General features: G+C 33.6%; 1 protein-coding gene across 1 annotated transcript; it reads right to left on the bottom strand.

Annotated features, from left to right (window-relative positions):
• Window positions 1-382: 382 nt before the first annotated feature.
• On the bottom strand, window positions 383-4,100 carry LOC128201402 (putative nuclease HARBI1). Its single transcript, XM_052898215.1, is given in 7 exon segments — window positions 383-1,130; window positions 1,425-1,563; window positions 2,831-2,963; window positions 3,078-3,268; window positions 3,358-3,454; window positions 3,684-3,817; window positions 3,900-4,100. Coding segments are annotated over 6 exon segments (1,014 nt in total). The 5' UTR covers window positions 3,900-4,100; the 3' UTR covers window positions 383-810.
• Between the last annotated feature and the right edge of the window lie 8,260 nt (window positions 4,101-12,360).

Genomic DNA, 12,360 nt, shown 5'->3' with positions numbered 1-12,360 from the left:
ATCAGGCATTACTCAATTTGTTGAAGGAAGGGAAGTACCAAGAAGGAGGCGTCGATTGCGACGACGTCACGTGTCCATTGCAGAGGCAAGGGAGCAGTTGGTGGCAACTTCCAGGTCACGAGCAGAAGCAGAGTTAGCCAACAGTCGTTCTATAGAACAGGCTGTTGGTATACTCAAAGAAATGTTGGATGTAATGAAAAGGATATGCCCAAGGTCAGTAATAAGAATAGAATGGTATATTTTTTTTTTCAAGTAAATTAATTATTTTGAATAATAACTTTATAATTTATATCACTTAATTTAGAAAACAATTTTAGCTGAGAAATATAGGCAAAAAAATTAGATGTTAATCTTTTCAAACAAAAATAGAATACAATAGAAATAATCTTCATTCATTTATTTAAACAATAATTTCAAACTAGAAGCACACCAACACCGACAACCAAATGGTTAAACAGATTCTACTTAAGTAATATGTAATAGAAAAAGAGATAATTCAGTTTTGTTGAAAACATAATAGTGTACAGTTGTAAAGATTTTGTATCTATGAATATGAATATGGTGTGAAATAATATGTACTACATATGTATGTATATAACAATGATTGGTATTCCCATATATATATTTCAACACTGCATACATTTTTAACTTCCTAAAGCTACCGTTATTTATCAACATTACTAAATTTATCTACTAAACCAAAATAATTTGTTTTCAGTGTGTCTGATGAAGTGCCCAGAGACGGGCAACGAGATCCCGGCGTGTAGCAGTACCAACTTGCAATTCACGGTTTTGTCGTCCTACTGGGTCTTAAGGTACTACAGGTGGTTGCATTAAGGCCTCTTGTTGGTTCTCCTCTGCAGACAGATCAGGTATTGATAAACCGGCTGCATTACAAATATTGTGCAAAATTATACACGCATTTGTAATATAGCCAGCTATTTGAGGTTGATAATGCAACACTCTGTGAACTAATAGACAACGAAAGCGAGCTTTTAAAACACCTATTGTTCTCTCAATAGTATTTCTCGCTTTCACATGTAGCTTAGTGTAATGAGCTTCTGGTGATTCTGGTGCTGCCTCCAAAATTGGCGTCATCATAGTTTTTCTTAATGGATAACCGGAATCCCCTGTAATAAAGACCATTACTCATTGTAAAATCAATGATTATTATATAAACATTTAAATACAATTATGATTTTATATAAAATTAGTGATCTAGTCTGATTTCGCATGGGTAGATAGAATTTTTAAAAATTATATATAGCCTATGTTATTTATTGACAATTTGTTTTTCTATAGCAGAAAGAATTTTCTAAACTCGGTTGAGTAGATTTTAAATTAATCCATTATAAACAACCAAATCTTTCTTCTTTATGATATTAGTACACACATAAATAATTACTGTATTTCTTTAATATTACCTAAAAGCTATATAGCCTCTGATGCACTCAAATTTTCTAAATGAGATCTAAGGGGGTGGTTATTCCAGATAAAAGAATCGTGGTTGGCACCAGGATGACTTGCATCAACACTGATTATATCCATATCAGCATTACAAATCTGAAAAAGATTAACTTTTTTATTATTATTTATTGCTAATAATTTTATATTCGAAAAGTAGTTTCCTAATTTATTATAATAAAGTATAAAAATGAGAGATCAATACCTCTTTTACTGTACATGTTACAACAATAGTGTAGTATGATTTACTGTTTAATTATTGTAGATATGAAACTATTATATTTCTTATGTATGTCACCATTTTCTAATAAAAAATAAAACAAATATAGCCAGAATAAGTGCTTTGTTGTACAAACTATTTTATATATTTATATTGTAATTATAAATCATTTGATATAATAAATATAAAATAACTAAAATATATAATTTGCTGTTTATCACAATTGTATAACAATATAGAATAAGTAATACCATTATGAAAACAATATCCAATTTGATGCAGTAGTTTTTGCATGATACCAGAACAAATTTATAGACAACATTTTTCAAAATTATTGTTTTAGCATCTAATGTTCTTATTATAACTTCTCATACAATTTTTCTTAAATCTTCATGTATAGACATTGTCAAGTTACAATTTTATTATGTTAGTAAGATTATAATTAAAATGTAATGGGCTAAGTCCACCATTTTATATTAAATCTTTTAATATGCCTAATTTAAATTATGTACAATAAACATTTTAACATACAATACAATACAATGTAAATTCTGTATCTTTTATTTCAATATAGCTCATACTATGTTTTATGTTTTATTTTTTAATTAAAATAAAAAAAGAAGCTGCAGTTATTTATTATGCATTATGCATATAATATAGTTAGCTTAAGTTAGCTTCATTATGCATATAATTTATGAATCTTTTTTTTAATTCATAGTGGCAAATCCTACCACCATGAATTAAATAAAAAATATCCTATGTTGATCTTATATATGGTCTATCAGAGTAGTAAATTTAATTTACTGAGTAATAAACATTTAAACATCTTTATCAGGGTTTACTAAGTTGTGTTTTTTTTGATGGGCGAAACTGGAATGGTAACCTCGCCTGCGCTAGCGGGATATGCTGGCGGAGCACCAGTGAAGGGTGATAGATGAGAATGAAAACAGGCCAGTTAGCCCATCATGATGAATTCATCAGGAATTAACCATGATAGTTTCCAGGGAAAACCGCACACATTCAGTCTCCATTACTAACAATCCCTTTCCCCCCACTAAGTTGTGTTAGGTAACACAGGTAATTTGGCTGCAATGGAGTCTACTTAATATTTTAAAATATGTAAATCCTAATTAAATTTTACATTACCAATTGAACATTTAGGGAATGATAATTTTTTCTGCAATAATACCTTTCTTCATGTTCATTGGGTCTTACTATTGCAATATGGGAACAATCAATGCATCCAATCACACCAGGAATACCAAATTTTTCATAAAATCTGAAAGGTAAATAAGGAAAAAAAATAAAGGGCATTCTGTGTAAGTTGTCTGCGGTATTCATGGTCACTTGTAACAGAAAGTGTTCTTGTGTGGTTTAAAAATATAAAAAATACCTTAACTTATTTGTATTACGTTCTGCAGTATTTTGGGGAAATTTAATGTATTTATTTCTGATTTCTAAATTATTTAAAGCAGCTGTAACCTCTGATAATACAGAAGAGACAGTCTGCTGCGCAATACTTTGAGCTTTACCAGTGGGTTTCTGATAAGACCCATGTGCATATAAATACACTGCTGTTAACACCTGAAAACAAAACAGTTAATTTATTAACGATCTAGACTAGAGAAAAGAAGAACCAGTAGAAAACAATATATATAATAAATCACAACTACCTTTGTTTCAATGCTTAAATCATTGGATCGTTTAGGTCGAGTCTTTAAATTAGGCTCCAACTCCTCACACAGATCTCTAACCAAATCTGGTGATAATCTAATAAAAGAAAGTTGTAAATAAATAGGTATTAAATAAAACCTGTCTCTAAGATTTGTAATTGTGTGATCTTTTCTTATGATTGTGTTTATAATAAGTTTAATAATGAATTTTTTTAGAAAAAATAACAAAGGGTTTTTATCTATACAAGACTATCCATTAACTAAAACGACTATTATAAGTAGAATATGATATAAATGTATAATATAAATAACAGTAAAGTATCTACCTATATTCATTTATAAACTCTCTATCCTCCAATTCGAAAGGGTCATTAATTTGCCTTAACCGACGACGCTTATTTCTTCTCTCCATCCGGTATTCACTCTCCAAGTATTCAAACAATTCGTACTCGTCGCACATCTACAAAAAAATTTAACTTGGATTATGATGCAACTAAAATAGAAATAGATAAAATAAGAGTTTTTTGTGTAAAAATATGAACCTTAAAACCACTTGAAATTTATAAATTCTGGCTTAATTCGTAAAATGAAGGGTCACTTGAACTCTGAACGTCTCCCACAGAGCAAGTAATAAATTAAATCCTTACAAAACCACTACAAACATCAAAACAATTTATAAAAAGTTCCTCAAGAACTAACTTTTTCAACATTGCTTTATTTGACATTAGAGATGCGTAAGAAACGTTTTGTTGCTGTCAAAGTTGGCGTCATGGTACGAATTGTTCATATAAAAAAAAGGTGAACGGTTTAGAAATACTAGTCTAAATAGTCCTGTAGCAGGCCTGCTATAACGCGGTCATAGTACGTTTTAGCAGGACAGTTGAATTTAAGGCCTGCTTAAAAAGCTCATAGTAAGCCCCCAGGAAGCGCGTTCCAGAGTCGTGAAGAATGTAGGAGAAAAGAGTTTGAAGCGTAACCAGTACGGTGAGAGGGGAAAGATAATTGAAGAGTATTATTGGAACGATGGTTACGTTCGTGAGTTTCAAAAAGATAATGGAATTTACTCCTTAAGTAGTTAGGAGACTGGGGGTTTCGAAGAAGAGTGTAGAGGGTACAAAGAATTCTAACGTTTCTGCGTTGACGAATGGAAAGCCACTTGAGCTGAGACCGATATAAAGAAATGTGATCAAACTTCCGGAGGTTGAAGATAAAGTATGTATTAATGATTTGGCCGATTGTATAATTTGGTATATATATGTTACTAGTTACATACTTTATCTCATAAATTCCGCGTGAATCAAATGAACAAATGAATGAAAATGTATTTCCATAATCCACAACACTTACATATACTCGTACCTACTTAGACTGCAAGTAATAATAACATTTAAACAAAATAGGAAAAAAAAGGTTACATTTATATATAAAGTATAGTTGAAATCAGCCAATGTCATGGAAGTAATAAAGGATGCTAATTCAGCTTAAAATAAAGTTCCTGTAGAAGCAGAAACGCTGATTTTCAATTAGCACCTCATCACCTTGCCCGGCCCATCAAGATCATAAATCAACATTTAGTGTAATGTAATACACAATAGAGTAATATAATCAGTATACAAAGTGTCTCGTATGCTAAGTTATGATACATCGTACCTGTTTAATTTATTTGCAATATTTTTAATTATTTCGCGGCACTACACTTTAACAACAACAACAAAACACACACACACACACACACACACACACACACACACACACACACACACACACACATCCACACATACATACACACACACGCTCACACGCACACGCACACGCACACGCACATGCACACGCACACGCACGCACATGTAAATATCGTCCCTGCAAGATAGTGTGACTTTGACGCGGGAAAAGAAACATCGACCTGCACGGCAGTTTTTGAACATATCAATATACTTCGGTTTATTTGGGGTGAGTTTAAGTATTATTTATTATTTTTATTGTTTATCTACGTAGGTATACACATAAATCGAGGCAAAATACACAACGATAACGCGAATTACGGGAGCCCTGAACCAGCAATCTAAGTGTGAGATGAAATAGGCGATGAAAGTAAATATTCCACCGAAATACCTTTATATAACACTATCCATGTATCAAATTTCATACAAATCAGTTTAGTAATTTTTGCGTGAAGGAGTAACAAATATCCATCCATCTATCGTTACAAACTTTCTCATTTCTAACATAATGAGTCGTCCATTTTTCGAAATTTGCACCGGGTTTTTTTTTTCAAGGAGTAAGCAGACGCGGTACTACAGATACCCTCTCGTTTTTCCAACAAAACAAATATCCGCTACGGTTTTTTAATGGCTAAAAATGGTATGGTAACCCTATTGGATGGTAGCGCTGGTATACGCTGGCGGGGCATCAGTGAGAGGTGATAGGTGAGGATGAAAAAGCAGGTCAGTGAGTTCTTGTGACGAATTAACGATAAATTTGTCCCGATAGTTTCCTTGGGGTTACCGCGTGAAAGTCGACTTGATAGGGTACATTGATAGCAACGGGGACTAACCTCCCCATTACTAACAATCCCTTCCCCCCGATCCGAGTGTCCAAGCTTATTAGCTTGGACAGCATAAATAGAATGGAAAAGGACATAAGCTATTTTTTACACCGGTCTATCGATATATACCAAAGGGAGATATTGTACAAAAGTCTTGTTGTCAAAAGTGCTTGGGTACCTCTGTCCCATTCGTGTTTCTACCGTGAAGCAGTTGTGTTTGCATACCTGTGTTTAGATTTGAAGGATGGGATATGGCGTGAATTTACTGGGTACAGAGTTAGATGGGTACAGAGAGATATGGCAGTGAATTAACAGAGTACAGAAGAATAACACCTGAGTCCTCAGGAATGGCAACGCATGGGGGGTATCATGGGCGAAACAGTATACTCTGTTATGTCCATGGTACTGCTCATGTCTATAGGCGACGGTTACCACTTTCTATCAGGTGGGTCGTCAGCTTGTTTGCCATTCTAAAATTCATAAAAAAAATCGTCACTGGTAAAAAATTTAACAGCATGTCATATTTGCATACGGACGAATTGAAAACCATTGGATGTCGCTGTGATATGAATACGTGACCCAATGCATGCTACTTTAATTCATCCACACACCAATTCTCATCACCGGTAAGTCATATTTATATCGTAAAAATATATGATGAAATTCGCGAAATTGCCTTGTAAATAGCGCAGCGAAAGCCTCAAACTCCTACAATAAATTTAATTTCTATAAGGGGATTACCTTAAAAGGAAATGTAATGTGCTAAGCGCCCTCTTTTTTATACCAAATATATCGGTAACTGACGCTTTATAAATTACATTATTAAGAGGTAAGCCTCGCCAGGACAAGCCCCGGGGACTCTAAGTACATTTGTAGGCATTTAATACCCATTTGATGGAGCCGATTAAATTAGTAAGTTTATGTCTCTAGAGTTACTATATTTATTACAGGAAAGTATATTTTTAATAGGTAAAAATGGAATGGTAACCCCACCTGTACTATTAGTATACGTTGGTGACCACCAGCGAGAGATGAAACCAGATAAGTTTTTTTTTAATAGATGATAACGGAATGGTAACCCCACCCGCGCTATCGGTATACATCGGCGGGGCACCAATGAGGGATGATAGATGAAGCAGGTCAGTTAGCCCATCGTGACGAAGTCAACAAGAATTGTTCACGATTTCCAGGGGGAACTACGCGGAGGTCGACCTAGCAGGGCATTTTGCTAGCAACGGGGCTATCAAACTCCATTAGTAACAATCCCCTTCCCCCCAAACCAGAACAGTTAGCCCATCATGACGAATGCTCTCAAGAATCAAACATGATGGTTTCCAGGGAGAACAGTGGCCTAATAAGGTATATTTCTAGCAATGGATCTGTTAGGTATCATTACCAGTAATCCTTTTCATCCCCATAGGGAGGTGATAAACAGAAGTCGTCTCCTTATGTACCTCTGTTCCACTCATGTTTTACCTTGTACTTGCATAGCTGTGTTTCAGTTTAAATAATATTTCTTTTACAACACAAGGGGCAAACGAGCATGCGGCTCACCTGATGGTAAGTGACTACCGTTGCCAATGATCACTCACAACACCAACGGCATTGCAGGTGTGGTGGTGACCTTTTAAAAAGGAATGCTCTGTAAATTGTGATGTTAAAGGCGAATAGGGAAATGTTACTATACAAACGTCTATGACTACCCTATTAGGGATTACCTATATAGTCGTGAAGATATTCTTAACAGACCAAGGCTCTAGAACCTATTTACTATAACTGTTTCGCCTACGTGACTTTGTACCATAACGGCGTGTAAAGCCACTAAGATAAAGAGCATTCTGATAAAGCCCCGATAGCGCATAACTCACTATGGTAACGAATAAAAATACCTCTTAAAGCTTTTTATGGAGTCATCGGCCGTTGTTTTATCCCCAACCGATACGTTGGCTGATATGGTTCTTGAATTATGACAGATTCATAACTAGAAACAAGCGGAACGCGTAGACAATGAGATTTATTCTTTCTTTATTCTTCATTGTACACAAAACATACCGTTAATTACAATTCATTATAAACATAATGTACAAAGGCGAGCTTATCTCTAATAAGAGATTTCTTCCAGCAAAACCTTTCCATGTTAATTGTTATTTTAAAAATAAAAATAGGCAGTCATACGATCTGCATATATTGTATAAACACATAAGTTATGTGTACACAAAGAATAATACAAACTACACATTATAAATTACATAAAATACCCTGTAAACATACACATATACTTACACAAACATACATATACACATATATACACATACATATATATACACATATAAACATATATAAATATACATACACATATACATAATACGTCAGCATAGTGATAAGTAATGCTCTCTTAGACGACGCTTAAACATGCCTATACTTGCCGATTCCCTTATTTCGGATGGCAGACTATTCCATAGTCGAATGGATATAACTGTAAAGGAATTCCCAAAAGCCTGAGCATGATATGGTGGAGTTCTTAGAAGTAATCGTGTCTGAGGACGAAGTGGTTTGTCTCTTGAATATAAATATTCATAACGCTCGCGGAGATAACAAGGAATGGAGGGATTATGCAAGATATTGTAAAGAAGCGTCAGTATATGGACATTCAATCGAAAATGTGAAGGTAACCATTTTAATTCTTTTCGATTATATTCAGTGATGATTGCAGTTAGATAAATCTTTTTTACTACTTTTTCTTATTTAAGAGTTTCCTCTTATCGGGGCAAATAATTTATGCGTTGTCCTCCAGCCAGCTCTATCCCAGGCCATATCTTTGACCTCCCTATACGATGTGACACCTAGTGTTCCTTTTATCTGTCCCATGTAGTTATTTCTCGGTCTTTCCCCTTCCTATTTTGCTATCTCCATTTATTCTTCTACTATGCTCTTTAAGACATCGTCAAGTCGTATAAAGTGGCCCAGCATTTTGTCTCTTCTATTCTATATTATTACTACATATTTTACTAATATAATAAAATTTTAATTAATAAATATCTGTACATCTCATTTGAAGGAAAATCGATATGAGAGATCTTAATAAGATCAATAGAAGACAAAACAATATTTTTTTGATTTTTTTTTTCTATATGTATGTCTTATGTTTGTTCTGTTATCACTGAAATGCATGTCGGACTCGCGCACTGACGGCTCTATACAAATTATATTAAAAAAAACACTTCATATATTTTTTCCGAATTTTTCTCTTTACTCGTGCTGTACGATATTTTTTCCTGACATATTTCATAATTACAGTTCAACGAAAAGTTCTTTATAGGTTTTGAATTCCCTTAAAAATATTAAAATTGTGCTACAAACCGCCATATCTGTTGATTGCGTTGACTTAATAGTTTGATTTTTTCACATTTTTATGGGATCGCAAACAATATTTGAGACTAATTTCATATTATTGTAATTTCAGCTTAATATCTTCACGCATTCCTGAATAAAGAAGCATTCTGACAGACAGGCAGACTGACAGACAATAAAGTGATATATAAGGACTCCTATAAGGATACCGTTTTTCCTTTTGAGGCACAGAAATAAAAATGAATCAAAGTTTTCTAATATAAACAAATATAAATAAAATTAAGTGAAACGAAAACGAAAGAAATGAAACGGAAATAAATAAATTTCCAAATGTTGCCGTGAAATATTACCGGCTCAATAAATCTGTAAACAAATTAATTATAGGTAAGTATTTAAAGGGACTCCATTATAACGGCGAGTTTTAATTTGATTCATCTCATCCACAGCTGGGCTGTGGTGAAAATAACGACAAAAAAATTTAAAACAAATCCTGTACTAGTAATATTACAAACGTTTATAAGGATGCCCCAATGGTGCGCATGAGTCTTTTCCCATAAAAGGAGCATCAATCCTATCAATGGTAATGTATAAGTCCATTGGCCACGGGTACCACTTTCCGTCGGGTTCATCCGTATTTGTCACTTCAAATTTCATAAAAAAAGTTTTAATTTCTTTGCTTTATTTTTTTTTTTACTACTTTTTTTTTATAAAATATTATCGTTTTAACTCGAATTTAGTCTTTTCTAACTATAATATTTAGATAACTGTAGCTTTTTGCATGTTCCGTATCTTTGTTCATCCATAAGGATATATTTATGTTTTTTGCATTATTAAATAAAGAAATTATGTTTTTTTTTATCCTCAAATGGCCTACAAAAAGGGCACAACTTGACTTATATGCTTTCTCACTAGAGGCACGGATTTAAAAATTAATATACCAACAGCAACATAACCAAGAAGCCATTTATTTCTTTATCCTATAAATCCTTTAAGCGATCACGTCTTCATACGACTCGGGCTGGCCATTATTGGATATTTACAGTTTTTCACATTTCATACCCTTTTTTCAGATAAGAGTAATCTCGCATCGGAACAAAAAATATTCGCTTTGAGAACGAAGCCTCGTTCCGGACTCGATCCGAATATAGTAGGTAGTTGTAAATTTGACTTTTTAGAATTAATGATAATGTAATATTTTAGTGCAATAACTATAGGTTTAACTTACATATTATACAACTGTAATTTGGTCGAAAAAGCACGACTAGTTCCAAAAGCTTACCAGAGGGAGACTGTACAAAAGTCGTTTGCTTAGGTACCTCTATCCCATTCGTGTTTCAACCGTAAAGCAGTTGTGTTTGCATGGTTATGTTTTGGTTTGAAGGGTGGGATATGGCATGAATTTACAGGGTACAGAGGAATAACACCTGAGTCCTCAGGAATGGCAACGCATGGGAGGTATCGTGGGCGTAACAGTATACCCTGTTATGTCCATGGTACTGCTCATGTCTATAGGCGACGGTTACCACTTTCCATGAGGTGGGCCGTCAGCAAACAAAACATGAAATGTCTGCTCTTTACAATACCAGTTTAAAGGTTTAGATATCTGAATATAAAACAATAATTTAAAAGCATAATTTTATATTTTATTTCAAAAATTACGTTCAGTCTTAACAAAAACTGTATAAGACTAAAATACTAGTAGAAAACGTGGTATTTTGCAAATGTAAAATGTTTTCAATGTAAAGTAATTTGTTACATTCTTTTTGCTAAAATGAAAACAAATTTTAATAAAATGCTTTTTTATACAGCAACGATATATTAAGGTTATATTATATACCCAGAATAAAAGAATTCCATTCTAAAATAATTTAATATGACATTTTTAGATGTATATTTTCATCTTATTTCATAGAGATATGAAATTAGTGTTTAAAGAACAAAGCGCAACAGTCTACAATATTTTAATGTCATGCACAGTTTAATTGCCTCGAATGAGTCTCGTTGGTTACAGAGGATGATGAAGTGTCTCGTATGTTCTTATAGAGGTTATTTGTATTATTGTGTACAGTATTCAACAAAAGAATAATAAATATACGGAACACGATGACTTGATTGTGCAGAGGAATAACAGCTGAGTCCTCGAAAATGGCAACGCATGGCGGGTATCGTGGGCGAAACAGTACACTCTGTTATGTCCATGGTACTGCTCATGTCTATAGGCGACTGTTACCACTTTCCATCAGGTGCGCCGTCAGCTTGTTTGTCATTCTAAGTTTTTACTATAATTTTTACTACTTGGACACCATGGACATAACAGAGTGTACTGTTTCACCCATGATACCCCCCCCCCCCCTTCCCAAGCTTTGCCATTCCTGAGGACTCAGGTGTTATTCCTCTGTACCCAGTAAATACACGGCATATCTCACCCTTCAAACCGAAACACAGCCATGCAACATGAGACAACCATGGGACAGAGGTACCCAAGCAATTGACTTTTGTACAAAGTCTCCCTCTGGTATTTATGTATGTATTTTGGTTACCAAATTTAAGAAATGTATATATTTTTCTATATCTATCTATAATTATAATAAATCTGTAGAGAGGTCAATTCTGTACATGAAATATATATCCAAAATAACTATCAGGCGGTGATTATTGATCGATACTGATGCCAAAAATGCAATCAGTAAAATTTTTGTCTGTCGATCTGTCTGGAAATGTTGGGAAAACGGGAAAAGTTACTCCATTTTTAAGTTTCCATCACGTGTGCAGCCTTAGTGGCCAATTTTTAAAATGTAAAAATGTCCACCCGTGCTAAACCGAGACGGGCCGCTAGTTTTTAAAATATATTTGGTCGGTTATATTTAGAATAACCTCTTTTTTATCATTTTTTCGATCATCATGACCTTTTTATATATATATAATATATATATATTCGACTCTTTGATGCATTTATAAATATTGTATCAGACAGACAGAGATTTAAATAAATATAAATCTACCTAATACATGGATGTTAAAATAAATAATATATAAAATAGAAATACTTACTTAATTAGTAGATAATAATAATAGAAATCTTACTAATATTATAAATGCGAAAATAT

Source organism: Galleria mellonella, unplaced genomic scaffold (genome assembly GCF_026898425.1).
Source record: "Galleria mellonella isolate WM207_F2 unplaced genomic scaffold, CSIRO_AGI_GalMel_v1 utg403, whole genome shotgun sequence".
Classification (NCBI taxonomy): domain Eukaryota; kingdom Metazoa; phylum Arthropoda; class Insecta; order Lepidoptera; family Pyralidae; genus Galleria; species Galleria mellonella.
This window is presented reverse-complemented; position numbering and strand designations above follow the sequence as displayed.